General features: G+C 38.2%; 1 protein-coding gene across 3 annotated transcripts in view; it reads right to left on the minus strand.

The window, feature by feature from the left end:
• Positions 1-23,345, minus strand: part of met (MET proto-oncogene, receptor tyrosine kinase) — a 97,048-nt gene extending 73,703 nt beyond the window's left edge. For 2 of the 3 annotated variants that reach the window (XM_015372244.1, XM_015372243.1), the window contains exon 1: positions 19,126-20,325. In XM_015372244.1, the coding sequence (XP_015227730.1) occupies positions 19,126-20,325 (1,200 nt within the window). Of the gene's footprint in view, positions 1-19,125; positions 20,327-23,107 lie in introns of those variants that run through there. The other variant, XM_015372242.1, reaches the window with a different exon arrangement.
• Between the last annotated feature and the right edge of the window lie 1,552 nt (positions 23,346-24,897).

The following is a 24,897-nucleotide window of genomic DNA, read 5'->3' on the forward strand; positions in this document are numbered from 1 at the left end:
CCATCCATCCATCCATCCATCCATCCATCCATCCATCCATCCATCCATCCATCCATCATGTTAATCACAGCCTTATTTCTCCACTGTAATCATGTTTTCCTATGCCATATGCAACTGTGTGAAAAGAGTATAATCCTAAGAAATCTCCCTCTAAATAGTTAATCTTTAATTAATTTCCTTTTTTTCCCTGGATATATTGTCGCCCTGTGTGGTTAGCCAAAAACCACATTTCAAAAGCCACCAATGTGCCAGAATGTAAAGAAATAAATTTGCTATCATAGTTGATACTACATGCAGTCATGGAAACAAAGAATTGCAACAGCTAGATAATAAGCAGGACTAAAAGTAAAAAAAAAAAAAAAAGTCGTCTTACTGAAAAGGATTATAAAAGGGGGATTTCTGTGGGTTGCTGATCACTGGAAGCAACAGAGGCTAAGAGGTTTCTGGAACATTAAAAAGCTGATCTTGAAAAAAAGGCCTAAGGGTCAATAAATTCATTTTTATTACCTTCTATTTTGTTTCGTTAAATGAAATACAAACTCTAAGCATAGGAAGAAAGGGAGAAAAGCACTCTTGCAGATAAAGTAGCACTAATATTAATCTGTCAGCTAAGTTGGAAATTTAACAGCATTTATCAGAAGTTTTAAGCAGTGACTTTACTGAAAGACAGCTTGCAGGCTGTGACAGTTTGCATATTTACTCCCCTCTTTATCTTGGGAACACAGACAGATAAGTTGTGCATACATAAGCGCATGTAAAAGGATTTACACATGCTTCCAGCTACATAGCAAAACAAGAAACTGAACTCCTTTGGCAATCATTAACTCTGCAGATTCAAAACAACATAGTGCCACAGAGCCAATGTGAAAACATGTAGGAAAATCTCCAACACATTTTTGCAGTATGGAGCGGATACCTAACAATGGCAACTGCAGGGATGCTTCGCCTGTGTCAAAACACAGCTGAAGGACAGTGTATGACTGCGTATCCTTATACAATAAGAGAATTGTGAAATTAGATACGATGAGCATTGATTGAGATTCATGATCCACTGGAGCATGGTTTGTTACAGCGGGTGCAGATCAAAGTGCATTAAGGGTATTCAGAGGCTGAACCCCTGTCATATCAGATACCATGCAGGTTTTTGTGTGTTTTTTTTTTTGGCAAACACCTGGATGGAGGAGGAATGGAAACCTTTGCCTGGGCATTAGAGGGGGGGTAGTTAGTGCATAGGAAGACCATTAACCCCACACTGCTCAATTGCAGCCCACTGCTCGCCAAGGGGATGGGTTAAATGCAGAGAGTGAATTTCGTTGCTCTGTACTTGTGACAGTGTAATGACAACAAAAATGCTAAAAGAAAAGAAAAAAAAAAGGTTATGGATGGCATAGTTGAATCAGAACTTGTCAGAATCATTTGGCCTCTATTTCTATCAGCTATAACCTGTCATAAATTAATCGTCCTGATGTTTTTTCAAAAAAGAAAATGTCTGTTCTATGGCCCTCATCTTGACGAAATAAAGTCAAAATACAATGCATCTAATTAGTCAAGTTCAACAGTTTCTTAACCTTTGCAGTCCTCATATATAGGAAAATACTTTGTTTTCTATGGGCTAAGATAAACACTAATAAAACTGTCAGAACTTCATAAGACGCAACAGATTCGTACTCATATTTGTGACTCACACTTATAAATCAGTGATCTACACTCATATTTTTTTAAGTTGTTACTTTGTGAATTATATTTGTAACTTCCAACCTTGTATTCAAGCATATCAAACAGTCAATGTCACATATACGTATGTAGGAGGAATACAAATATTTATTTTATTCACATATACTGATTTTTTCTTTTATAAATTCAGATTGCTAAACATATGCTGTTATTGAAAGTCGTCTTATGCAACAGAGCTCAAACTAACAGACTGGTGGTATATTTGTCTTCAGAGCCAGCCAAAAGCAGTATTAGGCCTTAAGCAGATTTTAATTCTATGCCCCAGTTTGATCAAGCATATTCACTTTTAGCAAGATTTCAACATATATAAGAAGAAATATAGGAAAAAAATGACAAGATTTTATTGATTAATCTTAAAAACAATACTTGATAACTGGTTTGATTATGAGCAAACTTTGCTCAAGCACAAAGAAAATATAAAATTTGTGGCATCAAAACGTATCAATAGTAAAACAGCAGCCAAACAAGTAATTCTTAGCTCTTTTCCTGATTCCTTGAAATTCTAACAAAAATTCTACTTCAAATAAAATTCATTTATATTATCATTTTCAAAGAATGACCAAAAAACCCTTTGGATCTATGATCTGAGTTAAAAGCAGTGCAGTGTGGTGCTGTCTAAATTTATACAACAGTCAAACGCAGTAAGATAAAAAAGAACTCTGGCAATGTTAGCCTTCCAGTATTTATTCTGTAGTTTCCAGTCCAGTAAGACTGAATCATATCAGCAACCCAGTGTGCACAGAACAGATGATAAATGGCAGTAAAAAACAAAAATATAGGATATATAATTTTTGAACTAATTATGAGTTTTTACATATCAAAACAGCATTTTTTGTAAGTTAAAGGGAAAATTACAACATATGTTCAACTTATTGAGGATCCCTTTAAAGAAACAAAAAGAAGGACCAACTTTCTTATATCTTCCTCTCTTGATATACTTCCTGTTTTATCCATATTCAGTCCTTTGCATCAGGAAAGGTAACAGATTATGCTTGGTTCCTGTGGGCTTAAATATTTATAGAAAAACAAAAAAAGCTAAAACTATTTGGGTGGGTTTTAAGAAAATCTAATAGAACATGCATGAAGCCATGATTTAAGGTCCACATTTGTGTGACAATTTTTTCTATAGTCTTTTTGCAATTTCCCCATTGTGAGACAATAAATGGATCTTCTATTCTATTCTATTCTATTCTATTCTATTCTATTCTATTCTATTCTATTCTATTCTATTCTATTCTATTCTATTCTATTCTACAGTATTCTATTCTATTCTATTCTAAAAGATATCACACCTCCACACTGTACACTACTCAAGCTGAGTACATTTGGTAGGGTAATTTTCCATACATGGGAGCAATGTTTATTCTATTAGGTCAATGTCTAGTTTTAGATCCTGAAAGATGGGCAGCTGTAAAACATTAGAAACGTCTGAACCTTGTTTACTCAATTTTATTCAACAATAGTTCAGTAAAAACAAAGGTTCCACACTGAGTCATTGGTATAAAATTAGATTTGTTTTAAATTTAAATCTGGGTTGTTGTTCCTCTTTTTATCTGCACTTTCTTTCCAGTCAGCACCCATCTTCGTTACCATCAGATGATTAAACTTACTTGATCTAATCTTAACTTTACCCAAACAGAACGGATGAATAAAAGGGACAGGAGCCGACAAGACCATAGAAATGTCTTTTTTTTTTCAGTAAATTCCCATTTTTTTCTGCCAGATTCTTCACCCATTCTACTGATAGCATGGACAGGCTTGCACTTGTGGGAAAGGGAATTTCTAAGAGTGCTGCCTTTTGTCATGCAAATTTTCCTTATTTTTATCCTTGCTATCTTTATGCTGGTCTCCATACTGCTTTATTATATTATGACAGCTGTTACATATCTCTGTTCTGGAACAAACAGCTTGGACATTTAAATCTACCGCAACTTGAGATAACGGGAGGTTTGCTTAGACGAATTAGGCTGCTCAAAGTGGGGAAAGTTTATATCTTCTCTAATGTATTCTGGTGACCCCTCCGAGGCAAGGCAGATATTTTGAAAGTATATTTCTACAACTAACATCTGCTCTTACCACCCTAAGTAAGTACACAAGGTTGTGTCTTTAAATTGCTTATAAAGTTGACACAATTTACCAGAATGCACTAAAAATAATATAAATTGGAGAATAGTATAACAATTTTTACACCAGTACCTCACTCAAGTTGCCAACAAAAGTTTTCCAGTTAAATAATGGCACCCTGTTTACCTATTATATACTATTTCTGTAACTTAAATTTTGTTTTAGGTCCATTTGCTGGTATTTAACATGGCAAGACAAGATGACTCATGGTACAATATTGTCATTAAGTAAACAAGGAAACCATTTCCTCAGTAGAGATGAGGAAAGAGAGAGTAAAAGTTCAAAATGAAGACAAAAAAAAAACAAACTTATAAAGTATTGGATACCAAGAGGGATAAACTTCTCGTTCGCGAAAAACAATATGACTGCTTGGACTCATTTAGGTGGGAGCTGCAAAGTTAAGGGACGCCTATATATTGCCAGCAGATGAAGACGGCATAAAATGGTCTTTATGACTACTGTTTGCACCAGACGCAAACATTCCTTCAGACTTTCAAAAATTATTAAGTAAACGCTATAAGATTGAATATATGGTGTTTGTTTTCTTTTAAAACTAAAGTATGCAACTGGATCCTTTTAATTTTAAGTTTATGACCAATAATTCAGCTTGAAAAAGTCAAGAAAATTGTTTCAGAAATATAAATAGACAACAAATGATATATTTAATCTTGTTTTATTAGCTTGAACCCCATTGTGTTCTCATTATCCGACCACTAAAATATAAAGTTGATGGTCTTGAACTAATGACTATTGTCAAAAAATAGTGATACTAAAACAAAAACTAAAACTCTTTGTTGTAAGACAAATCAATGATAGACTATAGGTCCTTGCTAAACTTGGGTGATAGCTAACATTGAACTAGTGTATGGATTATGTAACATCAAATAGTAACCTAACTGCACTAACTTTCAATCAGAAAAAAAACTGTTCTGTGGGAATATTTTGACTTATTTTAAACTTCTTTCTTTGTGTCTGCCATGTCTTATCAAACTTCAAGGGCAAATGACTCGACCCAAGCCAGCTTCTGCTGCAGGCTCCCTTCACAAAAATGGGAGTTTTCCTCTCCACTCTCCCAGCATGCATGCTTGGTATGAAGGATAACTGCAAAGCTAACCACGTGATGCGAGTCCAGGAGGTGGACATTCTGCAAGACAATGACTCAATGGACTCTGCTGGCTTTCCTTACATATAAAACTTTTAACCAATTTGACTGGATAATGTGTTTGCTTTGAATCTGTAAAGTAATTTGAGTTGGCACACATTGGAAATTAGTGGTTTAAAAACAAATTAATTCAATATAAATATATTAAAATTGTTACATTTTTTTGTTAGATTAGCATCCGTTACTAAATCCTTTTGAGGTTAATTTGAGGCAACTCCATAAAAAGGTGTTTAGCCAAAGTTGGACATTAAGAGATGTGAGTGGGACAGACCCTACCTACAGGTTAGAACTGTCTGCATGGAATACTCAACTCATTGTTTATGCTAGCATGCACTGCAGCAAGTTGTTTTAGCTAAAGAGAAAAAAGAAAAAAAAGAATACAGTTCTAGTGGTTTTTCCGACCAAGTAGAACAGACCATTTAACTAAGCACAAAACCTGTGATTAGTTTGACATAACCCCACTACCTAATTAACACCAGCCATTGATACCGAGATATGTGCGCTTTGAATCCACGCTGACTACATTAATCATATGCTGAATACCTATATAATAAATTATCCTGCAGTTCTGTGGGGCAGGCCGAAAAATGAAATGGGTCTTCAGGACTTTTCTCTTTCCCCAATATTTCTCTATAAATCACTTATTACAACTGGTTGCCTTGCAAAATAAAATAATTAATTGAGATAATCTATACCAAATAAATCTCACTAATTACCTATTTATACACACTAGCAATATTCATATATCAACTAATATGATCTTACCCTTACCAGGGTGTTACCTTGTTAAGTAAAGGATATATAATATAATACAATACAAGGATTTAAGGAAATATTCATATAAAATCTATTGTTGAGGTTCATTAAGAGTACACAAAATCTGGATTCTTGGATTTTGTATAAAAAAATATTTTTTCTACAGATCTGTTCAGGTACCACATTCTAAAATGCACAATATCTTTGCTGAAACTGTAACTACGCTCTTTTATAAAGCTGGCAGTGATAGATAAGCACTTTTCACCACTAGTGTTGATGTCTCGCCTGCTCCCAAACATGAATTTATAGCCTTTTACTGCTTTGCTTTTTATTATCATATTCCTACCTACTCCTTCATTCCTGCTTCGATGTCTTTCTTCATAGGGCTTGTACAAAAAGTTTTTTTGTGTATCTCTGTCTCTAGTGCTAGTCCCGACAGTCTAAGAGAAAGAAAGGAGGGGGCGAGGGGGTGTGTCTGCTTTTCCACATCGCCACTGCTCAGTGAGACCTGAGTGAGCTGCATGAAAATTGAAAAGAAGTACAGGAGATATCGCAGTGGCTGTACCTTCATCTTAGTTTCTTCCTTTCAAGCGTGTTTTCATAACTTTTTATTTAGCACTATTAGATAAAATGTTTGATGTTGTGGCCGTGACTCCAAGTGTGTTGGTAATGCTGCTGCTTCCTAGTATTTTAAGTGTTGTTGGAGTCATCATCTCCCCAGATCTTATAACCTCTCCATGCACCTTGGGAGGCAGTGAAGTTAAGCAAGAAACTTTTGGATCTCTGTATCTGATGAGAGAACATATCAGGGAGTGCTACGCTCTTAAGCACCTTTTGTAAGCCAGTCCACCATAGCCTCCTTTTTTTGTATCTAAAAGGTTGCCGTTGCAGATGAAGTAGCTGCATCAAGATGATGCTGCGTTCCTCAAGCTTCTTTTTAGCCGCTGTTCTGCACATCTGGCTCCCGCTCATGGAAAACAAATACCTGCTTAGTGATGCCATCAGCAGGTTCCAGCACGTGGAGCTCAAAAAGCATGACATCCACAGCAAAGCTTTCTGAATCAGCAGCCCTACAATGAGTTTTACAACATTAAGAGCTATTGTTGGACAGCTGTGGGGCCTGGTCGCTTGAACCACTCATTAAGTCAGTGGAAAACTACAAAATCTGTACGCAATATCAGGAGCACCCTTGGCAAAGACTGATGGGTGGGTTCCTATATTTCAACATGCCCAATCACAGTATAGTTTACAAGGTAGTTTAGAAGGACATGTAGAACATGTGAATTGTTATTAGCTGCAGTCAATCAGGTATTTTCTCCTTATTACTATACTTATTAATCTACAATATGTTTGCTTGTTTTGATACAAAGTATGTTCCAGTGTAAGAATCCCCCAGTAGGATAACCCAGTGTATAAATAGCACACTTTCTGTTTCTTTTAGAGAATAAATGTACTCTCAACCCACATCTTAAATAGTGAAGAAATTGTATTTGTTGTGCCAAAAACATTTTAATGTCTGAGTTTTGTGACTCTAAGAAACCTGAAACCTCTGTCCTACATATGAATCAAATGTAAAATTCAATTTCAATAAGGACCTTTACTAAGTTATTGGTTTAGAAGGGGGCTTAAATTATTTGTTGTTGAATATTGAACACTTGGGTTTTACATTATTTTTAAACTGTTATTTTTAAAATTTTTAAGAAATCATTTATCCTTTTTTGCAATGAACCTTTATCCAAAGCCCAGTTAGGGACAAACACTAGAAATTAGATTAGGTTATAAAAGTAAAACTGTATGTTATTTGTTAATGCTCATCATTTGTCCCTGTATAAAAAATTTATATATAACCCAGTTAAATCATTTATCGTATGAGAAGCCTTATATGAAAAATTATGTAGCAAACTTCATAAGACAAAATGTTTCTTAGTCACAAATAGGAAGTGAAATGAGAGGGAAACAAAAGAACATATGTGGGCATTTACTATGATGAATTTCTAAAGTCTTCATCATGAATCACTGACTCTTGCACTGTATTCAGATATATGATAAAACAAGCCTTAATTAATCAGGGATCACATTATTTTACTGACATAAATACTTGAAGCTACAGAAAAAGTTGATTATTTTGAGTCCAAAGTGGAGGCATAATATAAAAATCAATGAGTCGATATTTGCTTTTATTTTAACATGCAAACATTTGACGCATGTTCATTAAAACAAGCCGACTAATTAAAATGGCTGTCGATCGAAGGCGTCTCCCAGTTGGAATTATATTACACACTCCCAGTAATCAATCAGGCTGGGAATTCAATTTAAAAGCAATCAGCATTTAGCTGTTTTTCCCAGATCAATGGTAATCTGATGATAATTTTGACCCAGAATGTAGCTGTTCTTTATAGCTCTCTCTGTGGACTTATGGGGATGGGTGCAAGGCAGGCTGGGGATTCTCCAAATCCCTGCCGCGGCTCTGCCTACTCCATTACCCGGGAAAATGGCTTTATGCTTCTGTTTTGAAAGCAATGCTGTCAGGTCAGAGCATTTATAGACAACCTGGATCAATAGTTTTAAAGCGTGTTTTTGATAGATGTGGAATTTTTGTAAGGTTTAGAGCAATGACTATACTCTGTTTTGCTAATTGCTGTTGTTTTAAAAGCAAAATGTTTTATGCACTGCATTCCATAGACTAGATAATTGGGACCTCAAATATTAAGAAATTTAGAGCAGTTAAAATAGTTACTGTCATTTTCCCTATTAGGTCAAAGATAAGGTGCTTTAAAGTTTATCCATTATTTTTAATATGACAGCCAGGGACTATTCTGTATTTAATTTGGATTTTATCTGTGAGAACAACATAATGTAGGGTGGAATAATAGAGTAAAAAAACAACAAAAAAAAAAAACATTTTGAACAGAAAAACAAAAGAATTATGGTTCAACCCCCTACAGCTATCATTTGAAGAATACCCTTTAGCCGTTTCTGAACCACATTTGAAGGTATAGTGGAGGATGTTCTTTTGCCGGGTGGATCGTCGAAGTAAGTGTGGTGATATGTTTACATAAGGCTGTCCTATGTGCTTTTCCAAATTTTCCCTTAACAGTGTTGAGTCTGACATAGTGGAAAAATTGCAGATCTTCTTTTGGAAAGTAAGCTTGTATGAGCGATGCAAACAGCAACTTTTAAACAGAGCGTGCACGAGGAGAAACTGGCTTGTGCACGCTTTAACACGCGTTTAATACGCGTTCCCTTTTCGGAGCGGAGACAGGGTTGTACATGTACATATTTTTTTCAAGTGGAGAGAAAGGGTCTTTTCAAAAAGTTGCAAAGTCAAGGTCCAAAATTTTTTTGTCGACTCATCTTTCCAAAATTCCTCAGGATCAGTCAGACAAAAAAGAAAGCTCTTCAATTAGGATATCTTATTAACCTAACCTGAACGTAACCTGGCTTTATTAAATCCAGATTTAAGTTTCAAATTAGAAAAATTTCAATAATAGTATAAATTCCTATTTTGTATGAAAGAGGGATTTTGTGTAGGTGTGTAGACATGGGTATGTGTGTGTCTGATTATGATGAATAAAAATGAACATGCTTATTTTGGTATTTGCATTGTGAAGATGTACATTTGTAGGTGTGGCCATCCATACCACCTCCATGCATAGCAGCAAGGTGCATTCCCACGCTTCTAGACACAACACATTACCCAAAGGTTGGCCCTACTCCCCCCACAGGTGTAGGTCATCAGGATAAACAGCTAGTTGCAGGTTACCAAACCCCCTGACCTTGGCACACCATTACCTCTTTAGGGAGGTTACCCTAACTCAGCGGCTGAAACCCACTAGTAGAGCAATTGAAAGCCCCAGTGAAGCAGGCACTGAAAACACTGGAACAAATCTGAAAGGACCAAGACAGAATGGGACAGTAAACGTTGCACAGGAAAGTGAGAAGCTCTTAGCAGCCCTGTCATCAAAATTTCATCTAATGTATCCTTGCAAGATAAGAAGGAACGGTGCATACAGATTTCTCTCTGTTTTCTCCTGATTAATTGTTTGTGTTTGTGTTGAGTGATAGTGTTTTATTTTTTTTTATTCAGGGGTATGAGGTCAATCATAGCCTAAAATAAATGTATGGCAGAATTTTGAGATCTTATTTATATAAAAAAACATTCATTACATTTTCCTCTTGGCAAATGTCTAATACTTAGTCTCAGTGTATCACCTTAAAATAACAATATGATACATCCTGTGTTTGTGATTGGGGGAAAAGGAATAAAGAAAAAGGTTAAGCATAATGAAAGATTCTGCAAGAAACATTGGAGGATATTGTGAAAATCAGCTTTCCTTTAAAGAGCCTAAAGACAGACATGAACCCAGAGAAGCTGTAGAAAAGCAGATTTACTCCATCAGAGAGACAGCTGAAAAAAGAGCCACTAATTATTACAACATTCATCATATCTTGGTGCCTAAACTGGAGTTAAGAGGCACGTCCGAACTGACAACCACCACTTAAAAACTTCAAACATGCTCCTACTGAGCATTTAACCCTATCGTATCCCAGCTGGGAATTTTCAATCAGAAACACATAGTTTGCTGACAACAGACTAACCATCTGCATGCAGCATTATCTTTCCTCTATGTATGGAGCTTTGATTACTTTACAACCATGCTTATCTCTCGCAAACTGAGTCTACCTGCCATATGCCACTAGATGCAAGTTATAAATGCAGATGTGGAAAGGATTCCAAAGCAGGCTGAGAGGACAAGCAAGAGGTGACTGATTGTTTGGCCTTTTGTGTTTGGAGTTGGTTTCTATCTCCTCTCACTTTTCTCTTGACCTTTTACTGAAAGCAGGAGGAAACAACTGAGACTCAGGGCAATTAAAGAGTATTTGGAAGAGGAATTTACAAAGATGAAAGCTCTCTTGGCAGCATTTGATTTGATGCGTCTGCATATTTAGAGTTTAAACTGTGGAATGGAAATACTTTAAAACTGCATATTTTTGTGCCAGTTGTCATCAAACAGGGACCAGTAGGTTGTCTAGGCTCCATTTAAGGCTTAATATTTCAATTAACTATCAAATTACAGGCTACTGTATGCAGCAACACACTTTGATTTACGCATTTTGCCAAATCCAACAATAAATTTCAACGTTTTGTTGGGATTTTATGTGAAATGCTGAGAAAAAAATGCTGGATAATCATGGAGTAAAACAAGAAAAAGATTTTCTAAGTTTCTGAATAAAAAAAAAAAAATCAACAATAATCTGACTGGATTTTGTTTACTTTCACAAAATTATTAGCAGACCATTTACTTTCCGAGGTCACCTGTGAAAATCCAGCTGTACTTTGAAGGGTCAAAGGTTTACAAGAGAGCATTTACAAAAACACAACATTAAAGACACCAAAGGACACAATAGACTAGTCGAGGATCCAGTAGTAGAGAGATTTAAAGTGAAGCTTGATTATTAAGCATGTTGAACATCTCATGTAGCATAGATCACATCAAGTGGAAAAAGCTTAAAGAACAATGGGGAAAGACAGGGGCCAGTAGGAAGATTAGAATCTGTGAAAACAGAAATTATTAGTCATGAACTCCTTGGAAAAGCCAGAATAAGTCCTATTTAATGTTTGTCACAAGCCATGCAGGGGACACACCAAGCATGTGGTGATTTAAAAAAAAAATGATCGACCTGCTGAAACATAGTGGTGGCGGCATCATGCTGGAGAAATACATTTCTTCAGCACGAACAGGGAAGTCTGTCAGTAGGAACAAACTTTTACCTCACATGATTGATGTCTGCATCTTCCCAGATGTTCCTACAATGTGTGTAAAAAAGGCTGGAAACAACTTGCCCAATAGCATCATATTCATTAAATCTTTCCTCAATTACTGATCAGTGGTCAGTGCTTCCTCTACTTCCTGTGTGGCAACATAATGTGAGTTAATTCGCTTTTAACCAAATGGAAATTAAACAAATTCACATTTACATTTTTTCATCCATCTATCACATTTATCCCAGGCAGGGTCACGAGAAATGCTGGTGCCTATCTCCAGCTGTACAAGGGCTAGAGGCGGGGTACACCCTGGACAGGTCGCCAGTCCATGGCAGGGCAACACAGAGAAAAACAGGACAAACAACCATTCATGGACACACACACACCTAAGGAGAATTTAGTGAAACAAATTAAGCTAGCAGTCATGTTTTTGGACTTGGGGAGGAAGCCAGGGTACCCAGAAAGAACCCACACATGCTCAGTGAGTACATGCAAACGCAATGCAGAAAGACCCCGGGCTGAGAATCGAACCCAGAACCTTCTTGCTGCAAGGCAGCAGTGCTTCCCACTGCACCACTGAGCAGCGCCTATTTATTTTCAACCTTTTAAAATTTTGCATGAAATCAGGTGCAGGGTAACAGTGAAATGGTTTAGATGAAAATATATTAACAGTGATGGAGACAAGGGTGGTTGTTCCAAGACCAAGAACAGGGCTGAATCTTTAGAATTAAAAAATAAATTTTGAGACCTTTTGTTTTCTACAAAAAACAAACAAATAAGAAAAAAATAATTTACAGCACAAAATTAATAGAAAAAAAATTATTGTTACACCAAAACTGCTTATTGGTAATAAATCATTATAATAAACTAATAAGTTATTGAATGCAACTATGCATTGATTCACAGCTGAATTAACCCCTCTGAACTGAATTTATCAGTTTATGTTGCATGTTGATAGAATTTAATCTTTTTTATTAAGGTTTGTCATAGAATTATCAAAAAAGAAAAATGTAACAAATAAAATCTTTCTTAGTTTTGAAACGTTTTTAATTCAAAATATACTTTTGCAAAGGAAAGTCTGACACAATATGTCATGACATTTGTATTAGAACTTGTAATACCAACATTACTCATAAGCCCTTTTTGGGTAAACCTAAAACAAATTGGTTGATTTTGATGTACTTTGATAAGGATAAGGACAAACACTAAATATTCAGGAGTAGTGGTAACATGTGTTATCCATGTAAAAAGATTTTCACTACATTTCATAATAGAAATAAAAGCATATAAAAGATTTTTGCTTACTGAATCTTAGGATATTTTTTTCTCTGTTGGTTTGCCGGATATAGGCCAGCTGGTGGTGGACTTGACTGACTCAAACACATGCCTTTATCAAGGACCAGGTGATGTAATCTGGTGCTACATCCAAGATCAAGAATTCCCTGTAATTAGCAAGTCGTCTTTTATTTTTACCCATGTCACCTTTTATTTTTGCAGCTATTCACCCATCCCACATCTTTCCCTTTCTTTTATTTCACATCCAGTCTGTTCTCTTAATTCATTTTATGTGGTGTGCATTTGTGGTGAAAATTACATTTCATCTTGGCCTCAACCAAATTTTTGGATGCCCAACAATACAAAACTAAGACAGAGACATCACATTTCCAAGGCAAGACCAGTCTCAAGCCCTCTATCCCTGATATTAAAGTGCCTAGAATGGCCCAATCAAAGCTCTGATCTAAAGCCAATAAAGAAAACTGTGCTCAGATTTTTATTTAATTGAATAACGGCATTAAATATGTCATTGTTAGGGACAGCGGGTCTGTTTAAATCAATTCTAAATTTAACAGTTTGGCCAACACACACAAAAAACAAATTGGTGTGGATGAAATAACCTTAAACACAGCATTACCACAGTGAAACATGGAGGTGGTAGTATCCTGCTGAGGGATTTTTTTTTTCTTTTTCTTTTTACTTTCTGGAAAGGGAAGCTTCTCAGAGTTAATTAAAGGGATGGATTGAACCAAATGAAGGTCAATAGTGGAGGAAAACCTGCAAGTATAGCTTTAGGACTGAGTCAGACATTTGTCTTAAAGCAGAATAACAACAGGGATCTAAAAAGCAAACAATGTAGTCACAAATGTCACCCAGTTTCCAATGGTGGGCATGAAATACTCTAAGGTTGCACCAGTGCTACCAATGCCAACACTGCTGGGTTAAAGGAAAGAGAGCGTACTGCAGCTGTGACAGCGTCATCAGCCTCACTCCTGTAATTGTCAATGTGACAGGAATCTGCTCCTCTCAGCAAGTATTCCTGTCTACTCTTTATGAGCAAACTGCTCCAATTGTCACAGGTTTGAAGAACGCGTTTTCCAGACGGCCTGTTTCAGTTCCTTCCAAAGATGCTCAATAGGATTGAGGTCATGGCTCATGGACAACCACAACATTTTCCTCTTAGCATTTCTTGGTGGTTTCTAGGTGTGTGTTTGGGTCATTATCCTGTTGAAGAGCCATGACTGAGATCAAGCTTTCTGACACTGGGCAGCACATTTCTCTTCAGAATCCTTTGATAGTGTTAAGATTTCATTGAACCCCGCAGCGTTTCAGACGCCCAGTGCTAGATGAAGCAAAGCAGACCAAGAGCATAACAAAGACTCCTCCTGCTGCTTGCAAATGGTTTCATAGCCTTTACCTTTAACACGTTTGTCTATAACTTTCTTTTTCATCTCCTGAGACAAGTCTTTCCTTTTCTTCCACAAGTCCATGTAAGGTGTGGTGCACAACATGTCAACAAACAGCACAGTCACTACCTGTAGCCATATATATAGGCCCACTGACTGATTAAAAGATTGTAGAAACCTGTGATGCTAATTAGTGGACACACACTGATTTAACATTTCACTTTGGTCACAATATTGTCTGCATTTGTTTATTTTAATAGAATGTTTATTTGTTATTAAATTTGTCAATTTTAATTCTGTTACCATTGCTGTTTTTTCTTCCATTAAACAAGGGGTACCAACAATTTTGCGATGTATTTTCTGATTTTTATATTTTGGTACTATTGATACTTTTGTAAAAACAATCCTTTAAGATGCACTGTGCTTTTATTGTGGAAAAATGTGGAGGGTTTGGCAAGGAGGTGTTCATGCCCAAAAAGTGGTACAAAGAAAAGCTTCTGCAATAATTATACCTCACTTAGACACTCCTGAAAACTGGATGTCACCCCATAATCAAATGAGTCAGTAGGAAAGAATGTCTAATGATAAAATTGCAAAACACTAACTCAGAGAGATTAAGCCCCTTTCTCTCTCTCTCTCTCTCTCTCTCTCTCTCTCTATCTCTTTTTTAAGTGGAACAAAAAAAGCGTAAGAAGGAATACGGCCCAGTACAGTTTGTAACTTTAGGTTTTGCGTGCTGTTTGTCTTTTGCACCGCAGCTTGTTTCAACTAACAAGGAACTGAAAGCATAGGATGCAAAGTTGTTTGAATTGCAGCAGGATGTTTTTAGCCTTTGGCTTGACAGTCCTCTTACTGATGAGTTCACAGCAAAGAACTGCTTCTGTCTTTTGCATCACATTAGAATATCTTTGTTTGGTTAAAGAAGCTAATTTGACCTAAACGAAAGATGTATTTTTGCTTTAAATCTCTGCAAAATAGAAGTTGAAGTTGTCTGGCAATAAAAAAGATAGAAAAATATCTAGTTTTTAACTATGATTACAACAAATGATATCAGAAAGATGTTTTAAAGTGGTGCTGAGGCTGTGTTTTTTTCCCCCCAAATATGCTTGTAACAGGTGAAAGCCGACAGAGCAGAGATGAAGCCTCGCCATCGTGGCCCGCAGCCACAGCGGCCCTTTTGGGGGAGATTGCTTGCAGGAGGGAAGGGGTGGGGGATTCACTCATCTTCCGCCCAGCTGCTGATGTCCAGTTATCCCCGAACCATTCATCACGGCTCGCTGAAAGTTAGATATGCACTGTCGCCCACCACCCCACCCCAAAGCATTGGCATTCCACAGTTCCCCCTGTGGATCTGTGCTGCTGATAGCTGTCAGGGGAGCAGCGATGGACCCACAAACTCACCCCACCACGCTTGTGTGTGCATCTGGGAAGCTGGTTTTAATAGCAAAACTAAACTTCACATTGAAGCAGGTTTAAGGGTAGTTGATGATGTTTGATGCTTCACAGTGAGACCCATGTTTTTGGTTGTTGTACATTAATGGAGATGTACTTTGAACAGGGGTCTTTTTTGTTTCTTTAACTGAAAGTATTGACTTTATATTTGCAGGCAACAGTATTTTGAAGGCCTGTTATCCGAAAGCCAGAAGTTAGAAGTATAAAATCCTGGCCAAATGCTTTTTCTGTGCATCATTGGATTGTCTATGGCTTTTCCAGCTTGCCTACAATTTTTGGCCAACTGGGGTCTGTTGATTGCCTTATGGACTGTGTGTGTAAAAGGTTTTCTCTAGTGCCTTACTCTTATATCATGGGTGTACCATTAAAGAAGATGGCAACTAATTTTGTTACCCCTTGTCACACTTTAAAATCACAATCGGCTTTAAAAAAACTTGCATCTGTCACTCTCTAATGTAGAAGTACATATGTTAATAAGGAAAGAGTTCATAATTATCCAAATAGTAAGATCTAGAGTCTACAAAAGAAGTTAAGCCTCTGCTTCAGTGACTAAGGACTTTTCTTTGAATGCACCTCAAATATAAGCTGCATTGACAGTTGATTGGGAATACGCCAAAAGAGTGAAGATAAAACGAAATGTCTCTGTTTCACAGTGCAGCATTATAAATGGTGGGAAAAAACTCATTACAAATCAAATTCAGAAAATAACGTGCATGATGTTTTAAAAAGCCATTCTGATATCTTCTAGCCTTTGCCTTTTTTCATGCATGGTCATATTTTCTGGTGATGCAGCTAAAAAAATCACCTCCATGGCTACAAACATGCAGAGTAAATGTTTTGACAGGAATTTTCCTTTTGTGTGTTGTGTTTTCATATGCGTCTGTCATTGGTCCTGTATGTGCTTGCCTCTAGACAACCTATTGACTAAGTAAAATCTCTAGGAGGCTGAGATAATCCAATGCCTCTTTGGTGATATGCTGTACTATTAATGCTGAGCCTAAAGATTAAGCCATTGTTGGGGCAAAACTAATATACATATCGACAGCTTCTTTGGCAGGGTCATCGTGGTTAACTTTGCATCATTATTGATCAGGTAATTGAGCTGATTGATAGGGGCTACTAGTGATGGATTATAAGGCACAGGTAAAGCAAAAAACACAAACATCTGTTTTGAGGCTAAAGATGAGAGAATCTTCCTTCTTAGGGCATTAGATCAACTATGTAAAATTGTGATTGCAAAGGTACTGAGCTGAAATTCTGCTTCAGTTTCCAAACAGTCAACATATTTGTGTAGAATCAAATGAAACTGGAAAAAGGCAACCGAGTCTAGTCAGAAAACACATGAGGTGCCTTTTGTTGGTATTCAAGGCATGCAAGAATATTTTCTTCTTTTATGGTTTAACTCCATTGCCTTTCTGTTCTGTAATTGAGGCATATGATCAGCTGGACTCAGGTCAGGTAGCTGACTTTGCCGTTCTAGGAAACTATGCATATATTTAGAACTATCACCCTATCATTGCCAAAAGAACTGGTGAAGAATTATATGCTGTTACCAAATATGGAAAGAAAGAGAAAAACCAGCAGATTACACATAATGCTCAGCATGTTCGCCACACTGTCTTTTCCTTTCATGATCATTAGTAAACATTTCTCTGAATTCCTTTACCCTGCACATCTGGTAATCAACCTATTCATGAAGCCTGGATACAGAAGTGGTACTTGATACTCTGGCTTATGCTTCTTGAGCAAACGGTACTCAAAGGTCCTCCATGCATGTGCAGATGTGAAAGCATACCTATAAACACTGTTGTTCTAGTAAAGAGCAGGTTATACTCTGGTGCCTTGCTCCAAGGCAGCATGGCGCACACAAAGTGGACACAGTTCCTGTGATCATGGGACTCGCCAGTTTCTATGCTTGCCTGCATCAGATAAACAGCTGAAGTCATTAAACGGTAGAAAAGAACTTTACTTCCTCTTGGAACAATAATTTTAAATCGCCATGAAATAAAGAAAGAGCAAGTGCACAACTCACATTTTAGAAAAAAAAAATCTATTTTACCTTCGATAACTTCTTCAAAACGCAATTTAATTCAGTTTATTTATACAGCGGCAACTCACAACACGTCATCTCAAGAAAATTTAAAGATCATATAGTCAGAGTAGTAAAATGTTTCTAAGGAGAACAAGCTTTTTGTAATTTGCTCATGGTAATTGCTTATTTCCCCAATTGACAGATTTGCTCCACTTGGATGAGTGTGTGGTGACAGTAGATATTTGACTCTATAGCAATCCCTTCCACAAACATGTATGGAGCGAGAGGGGAGAGGAAAAACTCCTTTTTACCAGAATAAAACCTTGAGCAGAACCAAGCTCAAGGTCGAGCTTAAACTGTAACTCCTACCTCCTGTTCCTAGCTCCTATCCACCAAGGTCAACAGTAAAAACAGTACCTAGGGTAGGAAAGAAGCTCTGGAATACCGTGCTAAGTTTAGAAAGCTTTTACACATAAGGACATCATTACTTGGCATGCACACACCAATGATTTTGGTTAAATGGTGGTGGGCTGTACCTATACGGTCTGACATGCAAAGGATTGTGGGCAACCGAGTGGTTCCTAGAGGCAATTAGTAAATGTCAGCAGGTCCCTATGCTAAATGAATTGCTGCTAGAAAGCATCCTGCTTCCTGGTCCGAGCTCCTTCCTTGCTGACAGCCCTGTTTGGAATGCACCTACTATGGCAAATCCAGATGCACCTCCGCCGTGGCTAGTGTCCTTACCAGTTTGAGGTATTAGGAGTGAGCCTCACTGTGAGTGGCCTTCTGCCAAGGCTGAATGGGTGTTGAAGAAGACAGAAGAAGAGACACAAAAGGAAGGTAGAAGCACTGATCCATAATTACTTTGTATGTTAGAGAATGTAACATACAATTTATGGACTATTGTTACAGTACAGCTAAGTGCTGTTATTACCACGTTGTTTGATAATTTTACCAATTGGGAGCATAAATACAGTAAAGACAATTGGCCCTAGCACTGATCCCTGTGGTACTTCACAGGTAACCTTGGAACTTGAAGATTTATCATTAACAAACTCAAATCTGTTAGACAAATGAGACTTAAACCAGCTTAGGGCAGTTCCCTTAATCACTACAGAATTTTCAAGCCTTTCTTAACAAATATTTTGTCTAGCTGTGTCAAATGCAGTCCTGAGATCTAACAGACAAGTACAAATACAAGTCCATTATCTATGCCCTGATAATATCATGAGTTACTTTCAGCTCTGCTGTTTCTGTGCTATGATTCTAGAACTTCTAAAACCTGAGTATAACTTTTGAAAAGACCTACATTCAAATATCTTTGATTAGAACCACGATAAATAAAGACCTTGGTTTCAAAAACATAAAACATCCTTAGTAAGAGCCCAACAATCCCCCCACCCTCTCCAGTTCTTACCACATTGTAGCAGGACTTCTCATCCGAGCCAGTGAAGTGGTATGGGTTGATTGTGTTGCACTTCTGCATGTACATCTTGAACATGTTGTTGATGTGTTTCAGTGACATGGCACAAACAGCCGAGTTAGTGGTTGGCTCCGGCGAGTGTGGCTTCCCTTGAGCGAACGCGGCAAACAGAACATCTTCACCTTCCTCCACCTTCAACTGCTTCAGCAGTTCTGCATCGTTGCCCACCTTGGTGACGTTGGCAGCCTGAAGGATGTTAAAAACCTTCACCTCTTCGGTGGAACGTCTGCGCCTTTTGTCTGTGCTAATGCATTCAAGGGGCATTTCCACATAGCGGCGTATCTGGCGATCTGAGGAACACATGCGGACTAAACGGGTGTGGTAGGCCTTGGTGTCTTTGTTCACCTGCTGCACTGTGAGGAAGTAGGTGAAGGGTCCACTTTTGAAGGTGTAAACGTACCGCAGGTAGTAATTACCTCGGAGAGATGGGATCAGATCCATGTATGAAAGACTAGAAAAAAAAGTGAATCCGTTTTGGCTCGTTTTCATCTTCCGCTGTGAGAGGGTGTGTGGACGAGTAGCATTGTAGGAACTATTTCCTACGATTGGAATCTCAGAGTTTCCAACAAAAAACTCACTGACATTGCTCTCCACATTGAGCACTTGCGACCCTGATTGACTGACAACAACATCCGGATCAAAAGGTTGACCCTCGCCTGGCTTTACCTTGTCCGCAAAGCAGTAGACATCCTCATCAACAGCTTTCAGGCTATAGCCTTCATCCAGAACGTGACGTCGGCAAACCCCATTATCAGCTGAACCACAGCTGAACAATCCCTTATCGTAAAGGTCCTCTACCACCAAAGCAACATTGTGGTTGTCAACCCTGTGAGTGCTGTTCTTCCTTGTCTGGGTCACACCGCAGGCTTCGCTGGGGAGCAGTGGTCCTGTGTTGTACTCAGACAGCTTTGTGAGGTTTGGGGCCAATGCATAGATTCTGTTCACTGCTCCGACATAGATGATGTCATCCAGAATGACCATGTTTTGGATGGGGAAATCTGAAGTGAATGTTGGGAGCTCATAGGTCACAGAGAGATTCAGTTTGCTTATCTCTGAGGATTTATCACATTGGTTCTGCAGACTGGGGCACAGAGCCCACAGTAACAAAGTGACATGAAGCAGTTGGAGGTTCATCCTGTTCAAGAAATGAGACAGATAAGACATGAGTGCGTAAAACATTACGTCTTTATCATAGATTTCATAAAATGTTTAATACAAAGTCAGACTTTTGCCTAAATGGTGCATGCATAATAAAAAGTAAGTAGAAGCAGTTAGGGAGTATTGGCCTAGTGGTTAGAGCAGTGTGCTTCTGCTCTGAGAAGGTTGCAAGTATCCTGATCATTCCCCACAGACTCCACTCTGGATCCCTGAGCAAAACCTTTAACCCCACACTGCTCCCCGGGCGCCACACAATGGCAGCCCACTGCTCGTCAGGTGGATGGGCTTAATGCAGAAAGTGAATTTCCCCATTGTGGGACAATAAAGGGATTTACATTTAGCACAAACGCTAATCTCCACAGGCATTCTGAAGGCTCTCTCTGTGCAGATTCAATACCATGAGCCACTAATATCTAATAAGGATGAGTCCATGCTCCTTCTTGGTGCAGCCAAGCATTTATGCATCTGTATTCTCTCCTCAACACGTGTGGATATGTTATTGTATACTCATATCAGATTTTGATAACAGTTTGGAACTTTGAGGGTGGAACCAACAACTAGCTGGTAAGCTAGTAAACTAGCTGAGTTTTGCTACTTTTAATAAATGCTTGCCTTTTCAGACAGTGCTGATTTCTTCCTGGATGTGGCTAATAACATCAGCAAAGCATCTTCATCTTAATTTCAGTTCTCTTGAAGAGTATAAAATGGTTAACTGAATAAATCGTTAAATAATTTAGTTTAACACTGTCATGAATGTGCTCTGACAACAGTAGCAATATGCTTTAAAAGACACTGTGCAGTCACAGGGGATGGATTTTCCTGAAAAGTAGCCAATCACAGGAAGTTTACTTTCTCAATTTGGTTCCACACTCAATGTGACAAAAAAAAAAGGACATGAACGCAGAGAAACAGGTCACTTTATAAGTAGAAGAGAGGCTAAATGTGCATAAGAAGCAAGCCACAAGCGAAAAGAAGGAGCATGCACTCTAGGATGTGATATATTGGGAGTCTCATGCTATCGGATCTGCACTCATAAAACTTTCAAAAAATCTGCATTGAGAGTCATTTACATGCCTGTTTTTAAAGTAAAAGTGCTTCAATTAGTTTTTTTATGCATGGGCCCTTTCGGCAGAATTTTTTACTTCATATCTGAAATGTTCACTTTTTGTGAATGCTAAAAGCCTTGCTGATCGGGGACAAGATCAGAAACAAGTGGAAGACTGATCTGTTTGGATTCATAAAACTGTTTTAGACAGAAAAAAAAAGTCAGCGTTTGCTCAAAACACCACAATCGATGTTAAGCACTGAAACGACTGAAGGCTTTATTAGAAACAAAAAGCTCAAACATCTGTCTGTTTATGGTGGCCACCTGACCACGAGCAAACCAGCTGTAGGAATGAGGGGATCACCTCTGAGCTGCTCCGACATATTCCCCAGTGACCACAGCACAAGCCGATGGAGTGAATCACCCTGAGAGGGGCGCACTCCGCACGGCCATCTAACTGCTGGGACTAAGTTTAGATGGGGAAAGCCTCAAGGGAGTAGAGATAAACTCAATTATAACAGAGGAGGGAGACGGGGCAAGCAAAATGATAAATAACCCTCCAGGCTAAACGGTAATCCTTTGGGAGATGCTTTTAAGGGAAGAGAGTAGGAGAGGCGAAAGGGAGAAGAGTCAGTACAATTTGCAAAAAGTACATTTGCATGTCCTGTCCATGCAGAGATCTTAACATCATCCTGCAATGGGAACGAAAAACCTGCTGTAAGATCCAGCATGTTTGGCTTTTCATGTTGCAATTATTTCTATTGCAACAGAGTCTTTCATTGGGATTCCTTCTGCCCTTCCACTAACATGTCATCTATTCAGTTCTAATGCTGGATTTAAGGTGTTGGGGCTCAAGATGAGATTATTTAAACAAAATGAAAAACTATAAAATACTTCACAGACTGCCATGTTGAGCTTCACAACAGATAAGACTTTATTGAATCTCTCTCACAGGACAAAACAACACATATTCTTGCTGTAAAATAATGCAAATAACTTAATTTTATGGTAGAGAAATGCATGCACTGCCATATTGAACACTTTTTATATAGAAAAGTACTTAATCATCCAAACTTAATTGATTCAGAAAACTATTTTTAGTTAAATTGAGATTTTATTAGAAATATATTAACATGGCATAAAGATAAGCCATTATTTTATTATAAAAGTAACTTTTTTAGTTACACAGGTTCCAAATGAATCTCAATCTAATATTTGATGCAATCAGACATTAAACATGGATCTCACCCGTGTTTAGGGTCGCAAACATGACACAGTATGTGCAAATTAATGCCAATTAAACGCGGTATGCTTTTAAAATAAGGGTTTATTACTGTATTATTTCTAATGAAAAAGAGTAGGAGGTCTGCATTAAATGAAGAGTTAAGTTTTAGTGCCCTAGATTGATGAGTAACGGGGTCACATTAATGAACACCTGCACAGAAAGAAGCAAAAATATCCTGAAGTTTTTCCCCAAAGAACAAAAGAAGAAAGGAAAACAGTAAAAACAAACGTTCAACGCTGCAAAAGGAAAATGACTCATTCAGAAAGTCGCACTTATTGATAGAGGTGGTGCTGTGAGCCAGAAAAATGAAGAGAGAAAAAAAGAAAAACATTTAAAAACACGCTGTTAAGTTTAAAAACAAAAAGGAAGAGAAGATCTGAAGTTAAAGGTTGTTTTTTATTATCAATAAAAGCCGGAGATTGACTCACCTGTTAGAGGACAGCAGTTCTGTTCCTCCTTTGATTCAAATCATCTCCCTGCTGGTTTCCTCTAAAGAATGAAATTCCTTCACTTCTTCTCCTCGCAGATCCCAAGATATGATTCTAATGCGAAACAGGAGAGTTTTATTGAAGAAAGAAAAAATCTTATGTCCTCCTAACCTTCTTCTTCTCCAAGCTGTGAAGTCCAGTGACCGGCTGCCAGTAGTAAATGGTGAGAGTCAGCTCTGACCGACTGCATCCAGCAGAGAGCCGCTGCTCCGCTCACATCAGAGCGCTCCTGGCCCCGCCCAGCACCGCTATGGCTCAGCGCGCGAGCCGTGACGCGCCCAGGTGCTGCGTGGGGTCCCCTAATGAGACTGCTTCAGGAACTATCAGTAACAGTTTAGTAAATATAGTCTAAATGCTCTTAGAGTCGCTGTCAGTGTTTGTTTTGCTTCCATTCACTCTATCTTAAACGTTTCAGAAGGTAGTTATTTTCAAAGAGTTGAATTAAAGAGAAGCGAAGCTGAGCCCAAAAAAAAAAAAAAAAAAAACAAGTTGATTTTTATAAAATAAAATGGTTCAATTTAGTAACGGAAATGATTTGGGATAGTCAAACTTTATATTTTACGATTTGAATACTTGAATAATTTAATTTCTTTGATTATCCTCAGCGACGGTCCTAGCCTGTTTGGGGGCCTGAGCAAATAACACCCCCCACCATGACCTAAAGGGCTGGTTATTCTCCCCGCAACAGTGTGTAGCCGTGAGCTTGTTGCAGACATTTTTGATTTATGCTCGATGTTGAAGTGTGGTCTGTGCTATGTTTTATCCACGCCACAACGCAAAAGGGAAAAATCACGAACTGCCTGTGGGTCTAGATACGGCCGAGGCGGTGAGGAACTGCGCCAAGTTTGTGCGACAACGGAGGGAAGTGAAAAAGAGCGGGGAACCAGGTGGAAAAAGGGCACCAGCGTTCTCGCGCACATCGCTCTTCCAGCTGGTCCATCTTTACGAGTCGTTTTCCACAATGGCGGTCATACAAACAAAACAAGTCGGTAAGGTACCAAACAGGAGATACGCATAGTGTAGTGCAAATGTAGATTTGACCAATCAGACGACTCCTCTCTGCGGCACTGTCACCTACAATTTGGGAGAGGTGCAGCAGAGTGTCGGCGGGACGGGGAAGTCTCTGTGTTCACCGTGTCACCTACACAGAGGACCTCATTTCGAAGTATAAATCAGCCTTAAGGCGGCGCTGCATTATTTCACCACAGACTTCTTTAGGTTTGGGAATTAGACCTTTGACACAAGGTTAAGTTTTAAATCCTGTGACGTTAGGGTTAGAAGCAGATTAGTGAAGATAAGCTGCAATATGGGTACATGATAGGTTACAGAATATTTTGTACCACCTACTCCCCCCCTGAGAAGGACCTTTGAAAATGTTGGAAACAGCTGCATGCTACATGTTAAGCTTGTAGTCTGTGCCAAAACATGCCCCTCTAGAGTTAGCCAGATTAATAATATGAGTTACATGACACACTAAAGTGAGGGTAGAAACCCTCTCACCCCCTTTCTGTTACGACCTGACTGTCAGACCATGCCAGAAACCTACATACACCACAGCAGGCAGAGGAACCCTTTCAAGATTCTTGTCCTAATAATTCTACTTACTGTATCGCCTTTAGAAACACACAAAGTAGGCAGAAACAAAATTCAAAAGAACTCATCATGATGCTATTTGAAATAAAATCTAAGAGCAATTTTAATTCATACATGGAACAGTAGGGAACCTACCT

This window comes from Cyprinodon variegatus, unplaced genomic scaffold (assembly GCF_000732505.1).
Source record: "Cyprinodon variegatus isolate N-32 unplaced genomic scaffold, C_variegatus-1.0 Scaffold70, whole genome shotgun sequence".
NCBI lineage: Eukaryota > Metazoa > Chordata > Actinopteri > Cyprinodontiformes > Cyprinodontidae > Cyprinodon > Cyprinodon variegatus.